General features: G+C 43.8%; 1 protein-coding gene across 1 annotated transcript; it reads right to left on the reverse strand.

Moving 5' to 3' along the window:
- Positions 1-6,887: 6,887 nt before the first annotated feature.
- Fzd4 (frizzled class receptor 4) lies at positions 6,888-16,284 on the reverse strand. Its single transcript, XM_004868217.4, has 2 exons — positions 15,641-16,284; positions 6,888-13,247 (listed from the first exon to the last, which is right to left on the reverse strand). Exons 1-2 carry the CDS (start codon positions 15,926-15,928, stop codon positions 11,919-11,921), a joined length of 1,617 nt encoding a protein of 538 aa, XP_004868274.1. The 5' UTR covers positions 15,929-16,284; the 3' UTR covers positions 6,888-11,918.
- Positions 16,285-20,724: the final 4,440 nt, after the last annotated feature.

Below are 20,724 nucleotides of genomic sequence, written 5' to 3' on the forward strand. Positions count from 1 at the left end.
CTATAATATCGTTTTTGGTGACTGTTAGACTCTCCAGACTTACTGATAATAGTAGCCAGCAAAGAAAACTGTGTCAAGAAAGAAAATCTAGGTAGAAGATGTGACTGGAATTAAGTTTCTATAAAATTAAGCCTTGATTATGGAATTAAGTCAGCTATTTTAGGAGAGAAACTGTGATAGGAACCTCGGAGTCCTGAAGGGCTGGTGGGCCTTTAGCTCCCCATAAATGATTAAATACTACTTTCTACCACAAGGACTCTGTCCTTCCACAAATACATGTATTGTGCTGACCCTGGACAAAGGGAGAATCTCAGTGCAGGGAAATCCAAGCTCCCAGGGTGCTGGTCAGTGCTGCAGTCTGCTGTGGTCCTGTATGTTATTTATCTGTAGCTGATCATGTAGGGCATGTTGTATCAGATGTACAGTGCAAACAAAATTCCTTGCCTCTGAAACACTGGAGTGCATTTTAGAAATAAAGATTCAGCTCACTGAACAGGGCTGCAGAGGAAACAGTGCATTGTGTTTTCTTTGAAAATCATCCCTTCTTTTCCATCTCTCTGCTTCTACCTTTATCGGGGCTCATAGTTTCTCATCCGGGGCTCATGGTTTCTCATCCGTGCATCAGCTTGCCATCTTTCCAGCCCATGGTCCACACAGCAGCCACAGGAAAATAAAATAAAATAAATAAATAAATAAATAAATAAATAAATAAATAAAATTTTAAAAGCCATGTTAGTAAGAATACCTACATGGAAATGGCCCCCCTGTGCCAACCGAGAACTCTCATAACTTGGCCTCAACTCACCTTGCCTCCCACTCCAAGCACTCAGGCTCCAGTTACACTGCAATGACTTGGAGCTGTGTACCTCCCTTCTGGCAACTCACAGCCAAGTTTATTCACACATTTATCCCTTTTGCTTTGTGTAAGGTAGAACTGCTGGTCATGTACTTCTTTTAACTTCTATAGAGCATTCACTTTGGATTTCTAGAATTACAACATGAAAGTAGCAAGAAAAGAAAGGTTCAGAAGACAAAAGGCAGGCTCACCTCACTGTAATGTAGGCATTTATGTAATGCCCTCCCCAGTGCAAATATAAATTGACGCATGTGCCTAGAAAAGATGTTCAGCTGGAGGTAGTTGGTTAGATCTAATGACTAAATGTCTCCAATACCACATCAGGAGTAAATTTTAACTTTTGCATTTTACACATTGAATTCAGAAGATTGTTCTGAGGAGCAGATCCAATCTTAAAAGAGTTATGGTCTCTGTGCTCCACTTCTTTCCCTTTCTCCTCTCCCTGTGCTCTCCTCACAAATTTCCATGAGACAAATCTGTCCTTTTAGGGGCCAGATGTGAGCTGACAACACTTTAGAACCTGTTTCACTACACTGGGCACTCAGAAGCTGATCTGCCCTAGCTAAACCAACAAGACCTTGGGCCTTAGGTTAGGAAGAGATTACACAGCAAGGTTGATAGATCTAGCAGCACCGATTTTGGGGAGGGGATAGAATGAGATACACAGCTTCCTGCCATAAACTTCTGGAGGGAACACTGTGTCCTATTTATCTCAGTGTTCCCCACTGCCTTCCCAGCACAGTGGCTAGCACATGATGGACCCTCATCCCACCAGTCAACAAATATTTACTAAGCAGCAGAGGATTTGTTTTTCCAGGTCTGGAGTTTTAAGCTTGTTAATAATATCTGAATTGTTTCTCTATTTTGTCATCTGCATTTTGGGACACTAACTTGGAATTTGTCTTTCATGTTTTATGTTTTGTTTTCTTTTGTGGTCCTGGAGATTGAACCATGGCCTTTGCACTGAGTTATATATCCTTAGGGCTTTTTTATTTTGAGATAGGGTTCCACTAAGTTTTTCAGTTGTCCAGGCTGGGCTCAAACTTGAGATCCTCATACCTCAGCCTTCCAAAGTGCTGAGATCATAGGTGTACCACCATGCCTGGCTCAAGTTTGTTTCCTTTGTCTTGTTTTAAATCACTCTCTCTCTTCTTCTGCCTCCCCTCCCACTCCAGTGTTGTGCATGGAGTAGACTCTCAGCATTTGCATTTGTTAGAGGAAGGAAGAGGAGAAAAAAGGGAGAGACAATCACAACAGGCAACACAGAGGAATGGGTGATCATTCTCTAATCCACCTTTGAAGCTAAAAAGTTTCCTGCGGCCAGTGCCCTAGCATTTTTCCAGAAAGGAGTGCTGATGAGATGGTTCTTGTCACCTTTGGTTTCCTTTCTTTGCTGGCCACATTTGTCACACAGGCTTTCAGTTCCTCAGTTCTCACCAAATAAGGCAATCATCTCCCTCCTTCCTTCCTTCCTTCCTTCCTTCCTTCCTTCCTTTCTTTCTTTCTTTCCTTAATACATTCCTCTTTTTTCCCATTCTCTTTCTCCCTCCCTTCCTTCCTTCCACAAATGTTCCAGGAAATGTGCTAGGCTCTGAGGGTACAGAGAGGCAAACTGGGTGACTGGAGCCATGCTCAAGGAGCTCAGCCTAGTGGGGAAAGGGATGCAGCCATGGACTGTTGCAAACAGGCACAAAGGCTTCCAGAGTTGAAGGCACAGAAGCTTAAAGTGACCAATAGTGAACTGGAAAGGGAGGCAGGAAGTTGCAAACAGGAAGATCCAGGAAGTCTTCCCAGGAGAAGTGTCATAGACTATAGTTGTGAAGGAAAAACAGACATAACCTAGCTGAAGAAAGATGGAAAGAGCTTTTTAGGCAAAAGGAACACATACACACACTCACACACACACACACGCACACACACACAGACCACACACACAGACAACTGGGGAGGCTGAGGCAGGAGAACTGCTTGAGCAATTGAGTTTGAGATCAACCATAGAAATACAGTGAGACCCTCTCTTCAAAACAAAACAAAATCCAAAGGCAAGTATGAGAGGAAAATGAAAATGAGAAAAATGCTAAAACTAGGAGATACTAGGACAAGTTTTCCTATGTTACTTATCAATTCCATCTCTTGGCTTTATACTCTATGCATTTTTACCACATAGCAACTGACTTGATGCACTCCTCAGGCACTTTAGGAAAGTTTACATAGCCAATCATTTCATCTCTTAAGTAGAAAGTCATTGACAATTTGGGCTAGCTGTAAGATTAAGAATATTCTTAGGGGAAAACAAGATTGGATGTGAGGGAGATAAAAAATATACCACCCCAAGTGTACTTCTTTGGCATAGTTCAAGTTGGTTATTCAGGGAAATTGTAGACCTTTGCAAACAAGAGTGGTTCTGAAAAGCTAATCTTTGGGAAAAGAAATTTACATCTACATTAGAAGACAGCAGAGGCAGGCACAGCCTTTTCTTTTCTTTTCTTTTTCCTTAATTTCTATTGATGCATTTTAGGTATACAGTACAGTTACATTTATCACTGGGTGTTTGTACCTGCACATGATGCATCTTGGTTCTTATTTTCTCCCCATTCCTTGTGCTCCCTTCACCCCCTCCACCCTTCCCTATTTACAAAAACCTTGTTTCTATTTTTTCCTTTTCTCATAATTTTTCCTTCCCCTTCTTTCCTTTTCCCTACTCCTCCCACTTCCCCTACCCCTTTGGACCTTTTCTTCCTATTTCAAATTATCAATTATTCATTTTAATCATTTTAATCCTTATTTACACTTTCAGTTTCTCACACCAGAGAAACTATCTGGTATTTACATATGTATGTCCTATTTATTTCACTTAAGAGTGTGGCCTCAATATGCATCCATTTAGCTATAAATGTCTCTAGTTTGTTGTTCTTTATGGCTGAGTAGTACTCCATTTTATTAAAAAACCACATCTTCTTTATCCAGTTTCCAGTTGATGGGCACTTGGGCTGTTTCCAAGCTTTAGCTATTACAAACTGTGCTGCTATGAACATAGGTGCACATATATCGCTGTGGCATGATTCTTTTAATTCTTTGGGGAAGATCCCCAGCAGGGGAATAGCTGGGTCAAATGGGACCTCTAGTCCTAGTTCTTTGAGGTATCTCCATACTGATTTCCACACAGCCTTTTCTTTTTGATATCCTTCCCTGCTTCCCACCTAGCAAAGATTCCTTCAGGAAGAAGAGGTTAGGGGTCTGACCTTCCTGGCCTGGTCAGAAATCACCACAGGTGGCTGTTACATGGGAGACTTTATACACATTAAGAAGGCAACCCTTTCTCACTGTGTGCCTTCTCCTCCACAGCCTCCCGTAGCCTTCCCTGCACAAGCCCAAGCCCCTATCTTGTGGTTAAACTCAGCCACTTTGCTCCCCACCCCTGCTTTATGTGCTTAGGCATATAATATACTGTTTTTTCACAGTATAAATTTCTTCAGAGGGTAGAATTTAAAACTTCCCCTAGGTGCTGATAGGAGGCCATGAAGGAAGTTGATGAAAATCAGCCAATTGATGGGAAATGTAACATTTGATTTTTTCAGTTTTCTCCCTGTGGAAAACAGAGAAGTTGGAATCTTTTGCCATGAAGGCTGAATGGATTGATCAATGGGCCATCCTAGGATGAGGAGGCTAAAGGAATAGGACAGGGTAGCTCTAGGCATTCCGGGTAATACCACAGCCCATTTAGAAAGCCTTTTGGACTAAATCTTTGCAAATCCAATGTATTTCCAGAATATTTAATAATATCCTCCCAGTCCTACCAACTCAGCTGTATTGCAAAAGAAAACTGAGGAAAGGATCAAGCCCTTCTCCCAGTGTGGTTTATTTCTGTTCACAGAACCTCTAAAAACAGGAGGCCAAGGTTGACCTCTTTAGTCAGGAGTCATCTCAACTTTAAAATTATGATTTCATGTGAAAGCTAAAATGGGAAAGAGAAAAAATCAGTTCTCAGGACAGAAATGCTAAAAACTCTTGAGCTGCATTCCAGTTAGGGTCCTGCCCCTGCACACAGAGCTCCCATTGCGGGTGGATGGGTAGGAGATCAGCCAAGACCAGTTTGGACCAGTTGAGGGTCAAAGGATCATGAGGTTTACACTATAGGTGACCAGTTTACAGAGAAATATATTTGCTATAGTGATTATGCTACATAATCTTAAAAAACAGAAGCTCAAGGCCAGCTCTCACTATTGAGAGATAAGAGCTGGCAAAGCACTTATCTACATTCAATGAACTATTTTGTAGTAAAGAAATCAGGGGGCTGGAGTGTGCATTTGTTCCCTAGGGCATCCATAACAAATTATCACATACTGGGTGGCTTAAGACAACAGAAACTTATTCTCATGCAGTTCTGAAGGCTAGAAGTCTGAAAGCAAGGTTGGTTCCTTCTGGAGGCTCTGAGGAAGAATCCCCCATGGCTCTCTTCTAGCTTTGGGAGGTTCGCAGCAATACTTGGTGTTTCCTGCATGGCCTGCCACTGTACAACTTCAGCTCTGCCTTCACATGGGATTTTCTTCTGTCTGTATCAACATTTTCTCCTTCATAGATGGATACCCTATTGGAAAGGGACCCCTCTAACCTAATATGAACTCATTTTAATTTAATTACATTGAAAAGACCCTATTTCCAAGTAAGGTCACATTCACAGGTACTGGGGGTTAGGACTTCAACATATCTTTTGGAAGACACAAAGTGAACCCATAGGAATGTGAAATGAAAGCAAAAAGAAAACCTATGTAAAATGAAAACACACACAAACCCTGAGCGAGGCATGAGATCTGGCCATCCACCTTCCTGTCTCCCTGTTGTGTTCCCCTTGCCCTCTGTACGTCTGGAGGAAGGCAATGCTTGCCCTGCTTACTTCAGAAATGTCGTGAGAATAAAGTAAAATCATGTAAGTATTTTCTATTGGGAAAGTGTTTCTACAAGTGCAAGGGATTACTATGAATTCATCCCAGATTGTGTTGACTTGTCCATAACTTCATAACTACTTAATGAGTAGGTAATAGAATGAGAAACATAGCCTGTCTTATAGGGAAGAGAATTTAAATTACATGCCTCCTTTCATTTAAGGTTTGAGATAAAAGTACAATAGCAATCTGCAGATAAGGAGAGTAGTATTGCAAATCCTTGTACACTGGACTTTTTACTCACCTTAAAACTGAGTGGTATTCAAGTGAAGTTAAAGGGTGGAAAGAAATTTAAAAGCAAACTAAGGGGGCTGTTCTCATCCAGGACATCGGCAGACATCTCCAATGGCAGTAGCTCTCCTCTCTGTGTGGTTCATAATATTATTGGACTTCATTACAATGTCCTGATAATTGCTTTGAATTTGCTTTGTCTGATAACTTTTCTGGATATGAGGACATAGACCACCCAATTTATAAAATTAGCTAAAGAAGACATTTTCCAACTGACTGATGTAACGTACTCCTATGTCTATTACACAAAATAGAACTATTTTGTAGCCAGAAAAAAAAAGATAAAAAAATTTTATTACACAAAATAGAACTATTGTGTGAACTATTTTTGTAGCCAGAAAAAAAAAAGATAAAAAATTTAATGTTTTAAAAAATCCCCTTTCTCTTTTCAAAAGGCCTGAAGCTCTAGCGGTAATGAGAAAATGTTGCCGTGCCACCAGATTAAGTTAATGGGACTTAATAGGTAAAGATGGTCACCCCTAGAAATGCCAAAAAGAGGTGTCATGGGGATAACAGCTGGAGAGCTATAGTTACATCCAAAGCATCCTGTAATCTACTTGAGTGCTACTGATGACCACAGTAGTGATAAATTCAGTTGATCTTGGATTGTAGGGGGTTGCTAACCCAGAAGAGATCCCAGAGAGGAAAAATAGCACCAGTGAAAATAAACAAAGAGGCTCCAAGAAAGTATTTTTCAATCTTCCATGCAAACTGAATCCCCTCTTTCTCACTGCCAGGCATATATGCTTCTGAGGGGTTATCCTATACGTCCAGAAATAAGCCAAATCACACCTCAGTTAATAAACAAAACTTTATTTTCCTTTAATACAAAAATTAAATAGTAAGGGGTTTTTTTTGTACAGTGATAAATTAGAAATTTACAGTACAGACATCAATGCAGACATACTTTTGTACATCCTTAAAAGCAGGGTCTTTTCCCTTTGAAATTCAGCAATTCATTCAGGGCATGTGTACAGGAATTTGCCTGGTACCTCTATATTGAACATCAGAAAGTCCCCCAGGTTGGCCTCCAGGTTTCTGGAGCTATGGGGTGGTGCGAGGAACCAAGAAAAGGCCAGGGAGCAACTAGCTTGACCACCACAGAATGCAGGCTGAGTCTTATTTGACCTTTTTGAAGACTGCACCTGAGTCCACTTTTCTTATGAAGAGCTCAAGAGGCCTTCATCTTTAGACTTTCTAAAGCCTCACAACATCCCTGTGAGGTAGAAAAACTCAGAACCATCTGTATGCCCCACTGGGAGAGATGGAGAAAGCAGCCCGCTCCTCCTAAAACCCACAATGAAGTCAGGGCCCATGAACAGGACTGGGAATTTTTAACAACCTGAGAGGGAAGATAGACCCAAACTTTGTGGGGTAGAACTGCTCTCAACCCTCCTTTCAGAAGCTTTCTGGATGACAGTGGTCATGTACTGAATATTGCAGGAAACAAAAAGAGGTACAAAGGTTTTGAGGACATGGCTCATATGGGATCCCAAAAAGGTCCTCTACAAACTGCTTGGGTGAATATTAGGAATCTGATACAAAGAGGTGAAATAAGGTAAATAAGAAACAAACAAGCCACTATGGGGCCAACTAGGCTTACCAGGGGAAGAGGCATGTCAGTGGGATCCATGGTTCACTTCCATCCCAGTACTGTCAAGCGTGCCATTATTCCACATTTGCATGGCAATAGGCAGCAGCAGAGAGCTTTATCCAGGCTACAGTGAAACAAAATCCATTATTTAAGGTTCTAGTATCTGATCCTTGGTCGGAGAACAATACTGTCTCAGGAGTTTCCAAGATCTATGACCTAGCCACAGAAGAAAAATGATAACCCAGATCCTTTGCCGGACACAATGCAAACCCAGACATGGACTCTGAACTCAAACGCAATAAAGGAACAAAGAAAATTATCAGAGTCCCGGGACTTGACTGGCTAGAAGAGTAACTCTTTCCAGTTCCCTGTATCACAAGAATGAAATTCAAGATGTAGTCTGATTTTAAGAGGTTCCTTCCAAAGTCTGTGCTCTCCAGTTCCCTTTTGTAACTGCTGCTGTAGTTACCTGATCAGAAGCCAAGATCACACCATCCTGGTGAAATCCCTTTAAATGAGCCTGTCCCCCTTGGGCTGCAGATGCTGAGTTCCTCCTCGAGTCCCCAGGTACCAGCTTGGTTCTCAACATAAAAAGAAACAACTTAATTCCATGACCAGGAAGCCAAAGGAGCCAGGGAGTTCAGAGCTGGGAGTGCTCAATAGAATCACAATGCAGAATCTAATACAGAGGTTTTCCAGATTCTGTTTCTGGGGAATGCAGGTAAGGGAGTGACACAAGAAAGAAAGAAATAAAAATCAACAAGCATCTCAGAGAAATGAAAAGTATCACCCTTTCTCCAGTTTCAGGGTCCTGAGCAAGCTGCCAGCCTGGAAGTAGAATCAACAATCAGGAAATGGGGCTCCATAAAGGAAGACGGATATGAATCAAATAGCGTAACCAGATAGTTCTGGCCAATTCCACCTCATGTTCTTCTGTTTTGAGGTTTGAACTTTATGAAGCAGGAAAAAAGTCTGCCAGAGAGGAGGTTGGACTGAGGTGCCCTTGGTCCAGTTTAATAAAATCTCTGGAGGCAAGAGAGTTTTGTAAAAGCTACAACCAGACCTCTTTATTCTAGATTTTAGAGGAAAAAGAAAAACCAACCTAACTTTTTCCAAGTTAGACACTGTCTTCAAATATGCCTGTACAAGTCACAAGGAATAACTGAAACACAACCTGCCTATCCACAAAGCTATAGTAGGTGTAGGAACTTGTTTCCATGTATCCTGTTCTCAGTCTTCCTAGGGACTTCCACAGAGATTGTCATGAAGCAGAGCTTTTCTGTCACAACCCCTGTAACTGATTTAGAAGGAATCCTGGGAAAGGATGAAAGATCTGTTAAAGGTACAGAGACCCAGAAAGAGGTCTGTGGAAAAGATACAGTGAGACTGATTTGAATTCCAGAGGTCTCTACACCTTCAGGAAACCAGAAGCTAAGCATACCCAGGGGCATCTCTGTCCTACATCCATTAGACCAGAGCTTACCTTCCGTGGCATCCCTAAGGCACCTAACACAGGGTTTTACACACAGTGGGCAGTCAGTACATGAAATGATAATTGACTTTTGGTTTTCAAAACTAAATATCAATTTAACAGAACAGAGTTGCTTGAAGGACACTGGAAACTAACTCCTCAGCCACAAAGTTCCTTTCTTGAAACTGTAAACACTCTCCATTGGCTGGAATGTGAAAGAAAGGCCGATAACACTGTGGCATTGCTAAGGCTACTAATCCAGTCTGTACCAACATCCACTTCTAATCAAATGTACCTTTCCCAGAAAAGGCAATAGATCTGTGGATCAGAAGTGAAACCCCCAAAATTGTCATGGCACTCGCTCCAAGAACTTAGGTGTCCAGATTCAACAAATTATTCTTCTGTTGTTATATTATTTAATCAATGCCTACTCCATGCCCAGCCCTCTGCTAGGCACTGCCTTGGTCATACAATCACTGGAACATTACAAGGAATTGCATTACAAACCCCTATACTCTAACAGCAAGGGCACTCAGTCACTGCATGATCCTCCTTCCCTTTCCTGGGCCAAACTCTACACACAACTCCCAAGACACCAGGGCGGAGCGTGAGTAAGGGCAGACTCTGGCCCTGGGTGCATGCTCCAGGGCCCTGAACAGCTATGGGAACCATTTGCAAGCAGCATGAGGAGTTCACATTTTAAATTTTGTGGGCAACGCAGCCTCAAATAGAGTTAAACTGGTCCTTCCAGTGATCAGTTCTCGTGTTCCTGGACCCCTAACCCAGAGTCAACTGCACAAAGGAGCAGGGGCCACCCAGGCTCAGCTTCTATTTCAAAAGCCCCAGGACCCTCCCTTACAAACCATGCAATGGACCTTATATGTATCTTGATTGTGGACAGCTCAAAAACATGTAAAAACAAGAGGAAAGAAGGATGGAAAATGTCAAACTATGGGCATAAAGCTTAAACCAAAATAAAAAGACATGCTTATTTCCACAATGGGATCACCTATTTGGAATTTTGAGACTCTGGAAAGGGTTCTCCACAAAAAGAAAAAAAAGTTTTCCTACCTATTTTTAAAAAGGCATGAATTAATAAATAATGAGTCACTTTGAAGCAGTTGCTGAAGCAAAGACAGGTATGAGTTACAAGGAGAGCAACCTGTGACATTGACAACAAATTGTCCCAGAGATCTGGTGATTAGAATGCCTAAGGCAGATTAAGAAAAAGGCCAGCTACAAGTTTAAAAGAACTGCATCTTTTGATAGGCTGCTAGGGGGTACCCCCTTGCAGAGAAATTAAAGCATAAATTTTAAAGGCTTTGGATACTTCCACATAACGCAATTAAGACCTGTGCTGTTACATTTTGCAGTTCATTTCATATGGTCTACACTTTATTCCCTGCTAACCAATCCAGCTCCTGGCTGCCATTCTGGGGATTCATTAAGCACCATATAAATACTCCAGGCCACACTGCCTCCAATGAAATCTTATAAGGAGCCTTTGCCAATTACTAGGGAACAATTATGCACCTAGTAGTTGGCTTAGCTGTCCTTAGTTCTTTTTACAAAAATGAGTAAGTCTCCAGTGTGGTAAGTAGACCAGACTCTGATAACATTCTTATGCTAAGGGGGAAAAAGGCACTATCAGTCTAAGAATCCAAGATGACCATAGTTTTAAAGTCAGTTGAGTATATTATGTCATGGTCCAAGAATGTGCTTTTAATTGTAATTGACACACACAAATTACACAGTTAATCTGTGTGAATGCAAAGTTGCCAAGAAATTTAACATTTCAGCTCTTCCAGACTGGCGTCTGCATAGATGCAATCACACAAAGTAAAATATATTAAGTCCCCATTGCTCAATGCAATAGGTCTCTGGGGTTGGTAAGGTAAGTCAACTTTGTAAATCTCATTTTCCTCTGAATTAAGTGATTGTCAGAAAGTGAATCACCCTTCTTTTCCCCCTCATTAGGCATGCTGCATTGCAGAAATTCCTATAAAAATACCTTTTTTGAGTCATTAGTGTAAAATGAAAACAGCAGCAGCCTAGAACAGAGATGTTGAAATTCAAGAGAGGAGGAGAGAGAAGAAAAAAATCCACTGGATACCTTGTATTTGTCAGAACAGTACTTTGTTTGTTCAAACAATTCTGTTTTATGACAAAGGCACTGAAATATTTTGACACCACCTCTTGGGAGTGCAGTCCACAAAATTTTAAACAGAAGACAGTGCACCACAAAAGATGTTTATGTTAGATCAGCCAAACTATAAAACTCTTGTAACACTTCTCTGAACGCCACGTTTCCAGTGTTTATAGATCACTTTGCTATCTGAAAGATCTAGTTAGTATTTAAAATTTTAAAGGGTTAAAAAAATTAATCTTTCTTTCTGCAAGTTACCAACTCACAGCTCAAATCCCACCCTGTAAGGAAAAACAGCATCACCCTGGACTTCTGGAATCTAGGCAGGACCTCCATGCTCTAAGCTGCGACCTGCTAAAGTGATCATTTTGATTTTTCACAGCTTTGAAAGCCTCTAACTGGCTTTTCCATTTTGGATCATTCCAAAGTCTGCAGCAAAATCACTGTTTTTTATGATGTTGGGTAGGGGTGATGGGTGGTAGATTGATGGGGGTTGCTTTTGAGTGTTGCTAGTTTGTTCAAACTGAGATTCACTGCATCAAACTTCTAGTAGCACTTCCATAGAAATGCTGGCATTCCCCTCTTCAAGATGAGGAAAGCACAGATCACAGCTAGACTTATACTACAGTTTCATTGCCTGTCCCAGGCTTTACCCAACCATTCCCTCTCTTTTCTCTCTTTACCTTCCCCGAATTCACCAATCTGTTGGAACACTTCTGCCATGTGTGAAGAGTTTTGGCAGACCAAATCCACATTCCTGAAGTGATACCCACCAGCAAAGACATAAAAATTTTCAACATTTCAACTGCCATATTTGAGTCATCTGCAGAATACCGAAAGAGCGCCCAGTTGGAGATTTCATAGAAGTAACAGGCAATTACACAAGTTGCAGGAACTGTGTACAGTACTGAGAAGACGCCAATCTTGACCATCAGCCTTTCCAACTTGTCTGTTTTTGTCCCATCCTTTTGAAGATTTGATCGAATTTTGAATAAGGCCACCAAACCTGCAGCAATGAATAAAGTTCCAATCACCAAGTAAGTGAAGAGGGGAGCCACCACAAAGCCAGTGAGGGCATCGAGGTTTTGGTTCCCAACATAGCACAAACCAGTTAGTTCATCTGCATCCACCAGTCTCATAATCAAGATGACAATGGTTTTCACTGCAGGGATGGCCCAGGCTGCAATGTGGAAATAAGAGCTGTGCATTTCAATGGCTTCGTGACCCCATTTGAGTCCAGCTGCCAAAAACCAAGTAAGTGTCAAAATAACCCACCAAATGGAGCTGGCCATTCCAAAAAAGTACATCAGCAAGAAAATTATTGCACATCCTGTGTTCTTAAGTCCTTCTTGGATAAGAACAGGTTCTGCAGCCTCTTCAAAATCGCAGGATATCCTTTCCCGGCCTACAGTCAGCCTGACAATATAAGCAATGCTATAAATATTATAGCACATACTCAGAAATATGATGGGGCGCTCGGGGTAAGAAAACCTGGAAGAATCAATCAGGAAGGTCAGCACAGTGAAGGTGGTGGAGATGAAGCACAGGCTGGCCCAGACTGCCATCCACACGTCAGTGAACTCCTTGGCCGAGCGGCTATACAAACCAGCATCGTAGCCACACTTGAGAACACAGTTCAGGCTCCTTTTTACCCAGATGTACTGATCAGAATTGGTTCCCACGGAGTGACACTCTTCCCCAGGCTGGCTGGGGGTTTTGTGAGGTAAAGGCACCTCTTCATCACCTGGCCCTTCCATGCACATGTGGTTGTGGTCATTCTGGGGTGGAAATTTGCTGCAGTTCAGGCTCTCTGGCCAGGCAAATCCAAATTCCTTCAGGACAGGCTCACAGCGTCTTTTGACTGAAAGACACATGCCACCACATGGGCCGATGGGGATGTTGATCTTCTCTGTGCACATTGGCACATAAACCGAACAAAGGAAGAACTGGAAAAGTAATGAAATGAACAAAGAAAACAATGACTTAAAGTTTGACCAAATGCTTGCTCAAAGCTGAGTGAATGCTTCTAGGTAATGTACATACCTGCTTTTAAATCAGCCTACTGGGAGTCTGTCTGTTTACTCTAACCTCCAACAAGGGTGACTAATAATCTATCACTGTTAGACACTCTTCTTAGCATGGCTCTGGTAATCATCCCCAGAGAAACATACATATATACATACATAAATGGGTTTGAAGAATTACATACTCTTTTTTCATATAACCATTAAAAAAATAAACCTTTAAAAACTAACTTTCAAATTCCTTTCCCTTTTAGCTACTATTTGCAGTGCTGGAGATTGAACCCAGTATCTTTGCACTGAGCTACATCTCTAGCCCTTTGTAAAGATAAAATAAGCGAATCTGATGCTGGAAAAAACAAAAGGAGGGTAGAGGGAACAGGGGGAAAAAAAATAATTTTGATGTGTTATGTACATATACTAATTCCCTAAATGAATGTAATCATTATGTAAACAAGTAATAAAAATTAAACAAAAATTTTTTTGAGACAGTGTCAAGTTGCTAAACTGCCCACACTGGCCTCAGAACTGTGCTCCTTTCGCCATAGCCTCCCAGAGTTCTGGGTTTAAGGTATATGTAATCACCCCAGTCTTAGTTACTATGTGAAGGAGCTGAAGAGTCTAGTAAAATGACTCATTTAAGGGGGTGCTTTTTTTTTAAAGCCCCATTTCTTTATCATCTTAAAAAATATAGATTCCATTAATGTTCTTTAAAAAAAATTTTAAATCAGTCCATATTGGAACAGAAAATGTACTGAGACACAATTAGACCCAAGAAAGAGCTGCAAATGGTCAACGAGGGTTTGTTTGGCTAGGGTTTCTTCAATGAATGATAATGAAACACAATAGGAAAATGTAAATGTTAAGTCCCTGAAACTGCAATACTAGCAAGGGAGAGTCCAGTTGCTGTCCTCAATTCCTCCAGCATTGATAAACAGTCTCCTTGGCTCCTTACAGATGTTGTCTATGAAGTCTAGAGTTACAAGTAACTATTTTCCAGCATGTAAAGGGATCCAGTCCTGTCCTTCAAAACAGCTTGGCTGTTGCCCCAGGATACATGTAATTAAAAATATATATCCCTGCAAAAGCTGTTTCTCCAACAAAATTGCCACTGATGTCAGGATATGCGCTGCTTCCAAACGGAGAGCTACAAGATCGTTTCTTAAGCTTTTATAACCTAGTTCTAAAGTTCTGAAACTTCCAAAGGGATATTTCACCAGCAACAGGTCTAATCCCAACCATCTTTCCAAAACCACAATCCAACTTTTAAAACGACCTATGTAAAAACATGCAGCTAATAAGTAAACAGAATGTCTGTTTCTTATCTCTCAGAACTTAGAGCCAGAACCATAGATTTCTGAAGCTTTTAGCATGGACACTGACCTCTTTTTTTTTTTTTTTTTAAACTGCTCTCTTTTCTAAATTTCTAAAAATCCCTCAGCCTCACCAATCAAAACACAATGTTAATTTTTTAAATTTTCCTTTCAGCTCTCCCCCTCCCCGGTGAATAGGCTGTCTTTGCAAGATTATAACCACTCTGTATATGCAAATTTCTTTCTTCAGTTATTATTGTAGAACAATTTCTGTATCATTAGACATTGTAAAGCTTTAAAATAATTTAATGACAAAATTGGGGGGGGGACCCCCTTCTGATATACAAACTACTTTCCTGGAGCCTTTCTCTCCCTCCAAGCACTAAACCTGCCTTCAACACTGAGGATAAGAAAGAAATCAAACCAATCTAATCACTCCTTTTTGCAATGACCTCTAAAACCGAGCGGGAATATGCGCGGAGGGGCCGTTCCGCAGAAACTGAGCAGTGGTATTTTATTTAATAACTCACCCCTCCCCCCGGCCCCCAGAAAAAGAGGAGAAAGGGGAGAGAGGAGGTCAGTAAGGGTCTGGAAAGGGAGAATAAGTTTTTGCTTCCTTATCTCTCCTTCCAAGTCTAAGCGGCAGCTGGCTGCCCTGCTGGGGACTCGCCCACCTAGCAGCGGTGGCCGCCGGAATCCTTGGCAGATAACCCCTAACTCCACTGGGGTTAGGGGCTCGGCCAGGCAAGGGTGGGCAGGGGAGAGAAACGGAAGGGCGGGGTGTAAGAGCGGGTTCTTTCTCAGGCCAGATGACTTACACAACGTTTTGGCTTCCAGTCCCTGAGAAGGACTGCAAAATGCTGGTAGGGATGGAAATCTCTTCTCGGGGGAGTTGTACCCCTCCGGCTCGCAAGGGCACAGGGCGCTCGACTTGGCATGGGCTCCGCAGAGGGAGTCTGGGGCGTCCCTGCCCAAGGGGTCCCGCCAGGGGTCGGGGTCGCCCACCTGCAACTGGCTGGAGCAGCCGTACTGGATGAGGGGCGTGAAAGTTGTCAGTTGCAACTCAGCGTCCGCCTGAAGCTCGTGCCCCACCAGGTTGGGCATCTTGGTCACGTTGTAGCCGAGGTTCTGGCACATGGAGATGCGGATGGGGTCGCAGCGCCGCTCCTCTTCGTCCCCGAAGCCCTGCGCTGGACCCAGAAGCAGCAGGAACGGCAACAGCAGCCCCAGACTGAGCCCGACACTTCCTGCGGGCGCCCGGGGGGCGGCCGGCCCCGCGCCCGGCCAGGCCATGGCCAGGGTCTGGGGCAGCGGGGGCGGCGGCGGCGGGGGCTCCTCCAGCAGACACCCCAGTTTGCACGGGGGCGCCGGCTGCCCACGCTGCTCCCAGCTCCAGGAAAGGGAGTGTGATAAGGCGCCAAGGGCGACGAGAGAGCAGTGGCCGCCTCTCCACCAGCGGAGTGCGACTGTGTGGGAAATTAGACGCCCCGGACAGAGGCCAGAGGGCAGACCAGGACGGTCATGGCTGCAGGCAGTGAGCCCACAACCTGGCGCCTGCCGAGCCTGCTGTGCGCCCGGGAGAAGCCCGCCAGCCCTCAGCGCCTAGCCTCTTTCGCGGCCGGAGTCCTAAGCGGCGTTGGAGGTTCGCTGGGCGGCGGCGGGGCCGGACGGACAGCGCGGCCCTCCAATGGGCGGGCGCCGTGGGCCGGAGGGGCGGGGTAGCTCTCCTGCTGGAAGGGTCAGGCCCGCGCCGGGCACCTCCTCGGGCCCGCCCCGCTCTGCGCCCCGCCCCGCTCCGTGCCCCGCCCCGCCCTGCGACCCGCCCCTCTCAGCTCCGGGTCGCTCGCCTTCCTCCCTCCCGGATCCAGGCGTTTAGGGCTGGGTGGCGACGGAGCCCAGGAGCTCCGGCCCCAGCCAATCTGCCCCCTCCTCTCCCAGGTGAGACGTGCTGCCTAATCGAGGCTTTCTCTTTCCAGATGTCACCTTGGCCCTTGGTCACCTCCCCAGCAACCAGAAAAACGTACACAAAAGAACACGGGATTTGGATTTACACGGATGGTGGCTTTCAATCCCGGCTGTGTGACCTTGAGCAAATTGCCCAACCTCTCAGCGTCAAGTTCCTCATCCGTGAAGTGACTTGGGAGGATTAGAGATAAAGCATAAAACGCTTAGCACCGCGCCTGGTACGGGGTGTTTCCCCTCCCCGCTCTCACGGCCGGAGCCCGGCTCCCTTCTCCGCCCCGCACTCGCCGGCCCCGCGCCCGAGCTGCCGCGCTGCAGCCCGAGGGGGAGGCGCCCGGAGCAGCCGGCCGCCCGCAGTCTCGCGCTCCGATTTCCTCACCGTATGAAATGGAATTCCACAGGGGGATTCGAGAGGAAATGAGACCGGGACGCTCCGTGCTTCTCGGCCCTCCGCCCTTCCTGCCTCGGGGACACTGTTTCTAAATAAGGTTGGGAGGGTGAGAGGGCAGGAGGGGCGGGCTTGACCTGGGCACTACGGGCGAGGGGGGCGCCCAGTGACCAGGACGCCCCTTCCCAAGCCTCCCGGGCACCCCTCCCCTGCAGCATGCCCCCCTTTCTTCCTTATTGTGCTTCTGCGTAGTGTCCTGGGAAGCTAGCAACCTAGGTTCCGATCTAACTTTCCTCACTCTCGTTCCCAGCCCCAGGCAGTTTGTCCACCCTTTCTCTTTCCAGGGGCCACTGAAACTCTCAGCAGGTGAATTCCTAAACCCTTTACTTGTTGTTTGACTGTGGTGAAGCTCTTGTGCCTTTCTAGGGCTCAGACTAGCCATCTGGCCAACTTCTGAGGAAAATTCATGTCTACCTCACACAGTTCTTAAGAGTTAAACGAGATGGTGCTTACAAGTCATTTAGCAGTGTTTGGCACAGAGTAAATGCTGAATAACTTGGCTATTGTTTTGTTTTGCTGCGACTAGAGAAGGTCAGTTATAGGACAACCTCTTGCTTTCCAGCCTGATGCTAAAGACATCTCCCATAACCCAGGACTGAGGATGTGGGTAAGGGATTTCTACTCTTTTCAAGATTCTTCTCCCCAACACTTGCCACTGTTTCCCTGGGGCTTTTTGTTTCCTTCTATTTCAGCTCGTTCTCTAGCACACGGCGGAAGCTAGATACTAGTTGGAAAAATGTAAGTACCATTCATGTGGTGCTTATATTTTGTCTTGTATTTTTAAGTTTCCTTTTCATATATTGGCATCTAGACTTGGCTGAGGACAAGAATCAGTGTTTTTTGGTTTTGGCTCTGTACCTAGAATGCATGGGCCCATAGAATCTGTATTGTCTTCAATCATTATCATCACCTCCAGTGAGGGAAGATCTGTTAGTCCCTTAAGAAGATTGGATAATTGAGCCTGGAACAAAAGTAATAGTTAGAAAATAACAGGATGAACGAACCAGGGTCCAACAGAAGCCATTCAAAGATGGAAGACAAGATTATCTCCCCAGAAAGTGTTCCTAGTAGAAATCAATGTTCTCAGAAGTAGGGTTGAATCTTCTGTGTACCTGCGCTCAGTGATGCATGATAGAGATGAGTAAATGATCAGACGAACAGAGCAAGTGATCTGTTAATCATTTGGGCTACAGAGATGGATAGATTAAATAAATAGGTGATCCCTATCCTCTAGGACCACAAAGGAGGAGATAAAAGAATAAACTGACTCCAATAAGTCAGTATGGTAAATGCACAGAGAAAATCTGGGGTAAACTTTGATAGCTGAATTTGGAGGGCTATTTAAAGGGGGATGACGTGCAGTATTCTGAGCTGCTCAACAAAGTAAAGTTGATGTGCAGTTGACCTTTCTCTTAGAGCAGGGTGGGGAGGGGCTGTGCTTTGTGCTGAAGGTAGATATGCATAGTTTATAAAACAGTGAACTCCCTGAGGATGAGGAGGAGGGCCTATTTCTCACACGCGGGGGCATCATTAGTGATGGATAAAAATATACTATTATCAAACCAATTACAGAGAACTCATACAGAACCCTTACTAGACACTGTGTACCATGACCTATATTCATTACTTCATTTAATTCTCCCAAAAACCTGAGAAAACATGTTCTGAGAGATCAAGCAATTTGCTTAAGATCACACAGTAAGCAGTAGAGAAGGACTCAACTGTGTATCTGCCTGGCCCTGAACTCGGTGTGCATGGTACTACTCTTACAGAGGAAGCTGCTTAACACCCAGCCTAATCCATAGTTAAAGATGAGCCCTTTATGATCCTGACCTCTTATTCTAGGTCTGGTATCCCTGCCTCAGCATGTTTGAAGCAACTGTCTTTTTTGAGACACTTGAAGAACCCCCTTCCTCATCCAAGGCTTTTCCTGTCAACAGCTTTTCTTTCTAGGCATGGAACTCATCACAGGTATTTTCCAAAAAAGAAAGCCAGGGGAATCACATTTCAGTCTGAATGTAGAAAGAAAACAAAGACCACAACTAAGAGCTAAGTCTGAATGGCGTGGAGCCCCTCAGCCTCCCTCTCATGGAGTGGTTTACACAGTCCACAACTGCCCCTGGTGACAGGCATGGCATGTTTGCCTTTGTTACAAAAAAACTTTCTTGAGGCAGTTCCAGGCAGAGGCATATCTACCCTGTGGCATGTATAGCATATCTGAGAGGGGGGAAAAATAGACTTCTGAATAGGACCTTTAGTTACCCTAAGGTACAGACATGGCCCTCTAGTGTCTCTGGCCTGAGTGCTGGGCCGTTTCCTTGGTCCAGCCTCCTAGTAGTAAAGAGGTACAATAAGAGAGCTTTTGGATTGTTAGAGGGGTCTCCATGTGATGTGTTAATTTTTCAACCTGACATTTTCTGCTCTAATAGATTCTTGTAATGGTTCCTAAATTAAAAGCTGCATTTGAAGATTAGTGTTTAGGTTAAAATCCACCACCTAAGGGGGTGGGAGCTATAAACATCTTTTCCCTCCTAAGGAAAACCTCTCATTTGCACTTCTTTGCTAACCCAATTAAGTGTTGAAGTAGTCACCCCAGAGCCTGCTTTTTATTTCCTGTGAAACAATCCAAACTAATCCATATTCAGTAGCTTCCAAGAAATCTTATTCCAACTACTCATGAAGAAACTAGCTTCTTTGAATCTAGACAGAACATTTAGAAGTCACAAAGAGCTGTCTTGATAGAAAATGCAAAAAGTAGTTTATTATTACCCAGATTGGTTTTTGAGGAGAAAATGCACCAAGACTACAGCCCTGTAGGTAATGAAAATTTATTGTGGAGCAACAGAACTATAGGGAGAAGTCAGGCCACATTCCATCCGTTTATAAATAGGCTAGGTACTATATCTTCTCCTGCACCCAAACTAGTTATAAAACAAAAATAGGTCTACTGGGTAAGGTGGAGGAGAACAGTGATCTAGTTCCAAGTTGAAGAGTGAGAGGTCCTGAGTGGCTAAGTAGCAGCTATTAAGAGCAGAGCCTGAGTCCCTTCTTTATCCGTTGTACCGCCAGTCAGCAGAGAAGAATCATCATCCATCAGGGAGATTTTGACATCAGCAGACTCGAAGTCCTCTTGTTCTCCCCACTCATATATTTAGGAAGTATAAAATGTACATTGAGTATTTTTATTTATTGGTAGTGATGGGGTAAGGTACACATGGGCAACCAAGAACCTCCCTTAGAGGCAAAAATTGATGCAAACACACTTTGTATCTCTGTAGCCTCATTTCATATGTCAGTCAAGCTATTAGCAAATATTTAGTGATGGGTTGATGTGCGATTAATCTGGATGCTGGGGTGAGGGTAGGCAGACAAGTAAAAGATGATCTCTGCCTTCCAGGAGATTATAGTTACCCTGGGGGAGATCAAAACATGAGCCCCAAAGTGAAATACATTTTTTTATGATTAAGTGCTTTTTCTTGGACTCCATTAAACACACTCCCCCTTATTGTTATATATGTTTCACTATCATGGTTTTTTTTTCTGCTCACTAACCTGTGCTTACTAACCTTTGTGCTCCTGAACAACATAGAACAATATTACTTGAGTCATAGAAGGCACTCAATATAACCAAGCATGATGGTGTATGCCTGCAATCCCAGCACTTGGGAAGCTGAAGCAG

This window comes from Heterocephalus glaber, unplaced genomic scaffold (genome assembly GCF_053883595.1).
Source record: "Heterocephalus glaber isolate CG9 unplaced genomic scaffold, H.glaber_assembly_v1.0 deba00001429, whole genome shotgun sequence".
NCBI classification, from domain to species: Eukaryota; Metazoa; Chordata; class Mammalia; order Rodentia; family Bathyergidae; genus Heterocephalus; species Heterocephalus glaber.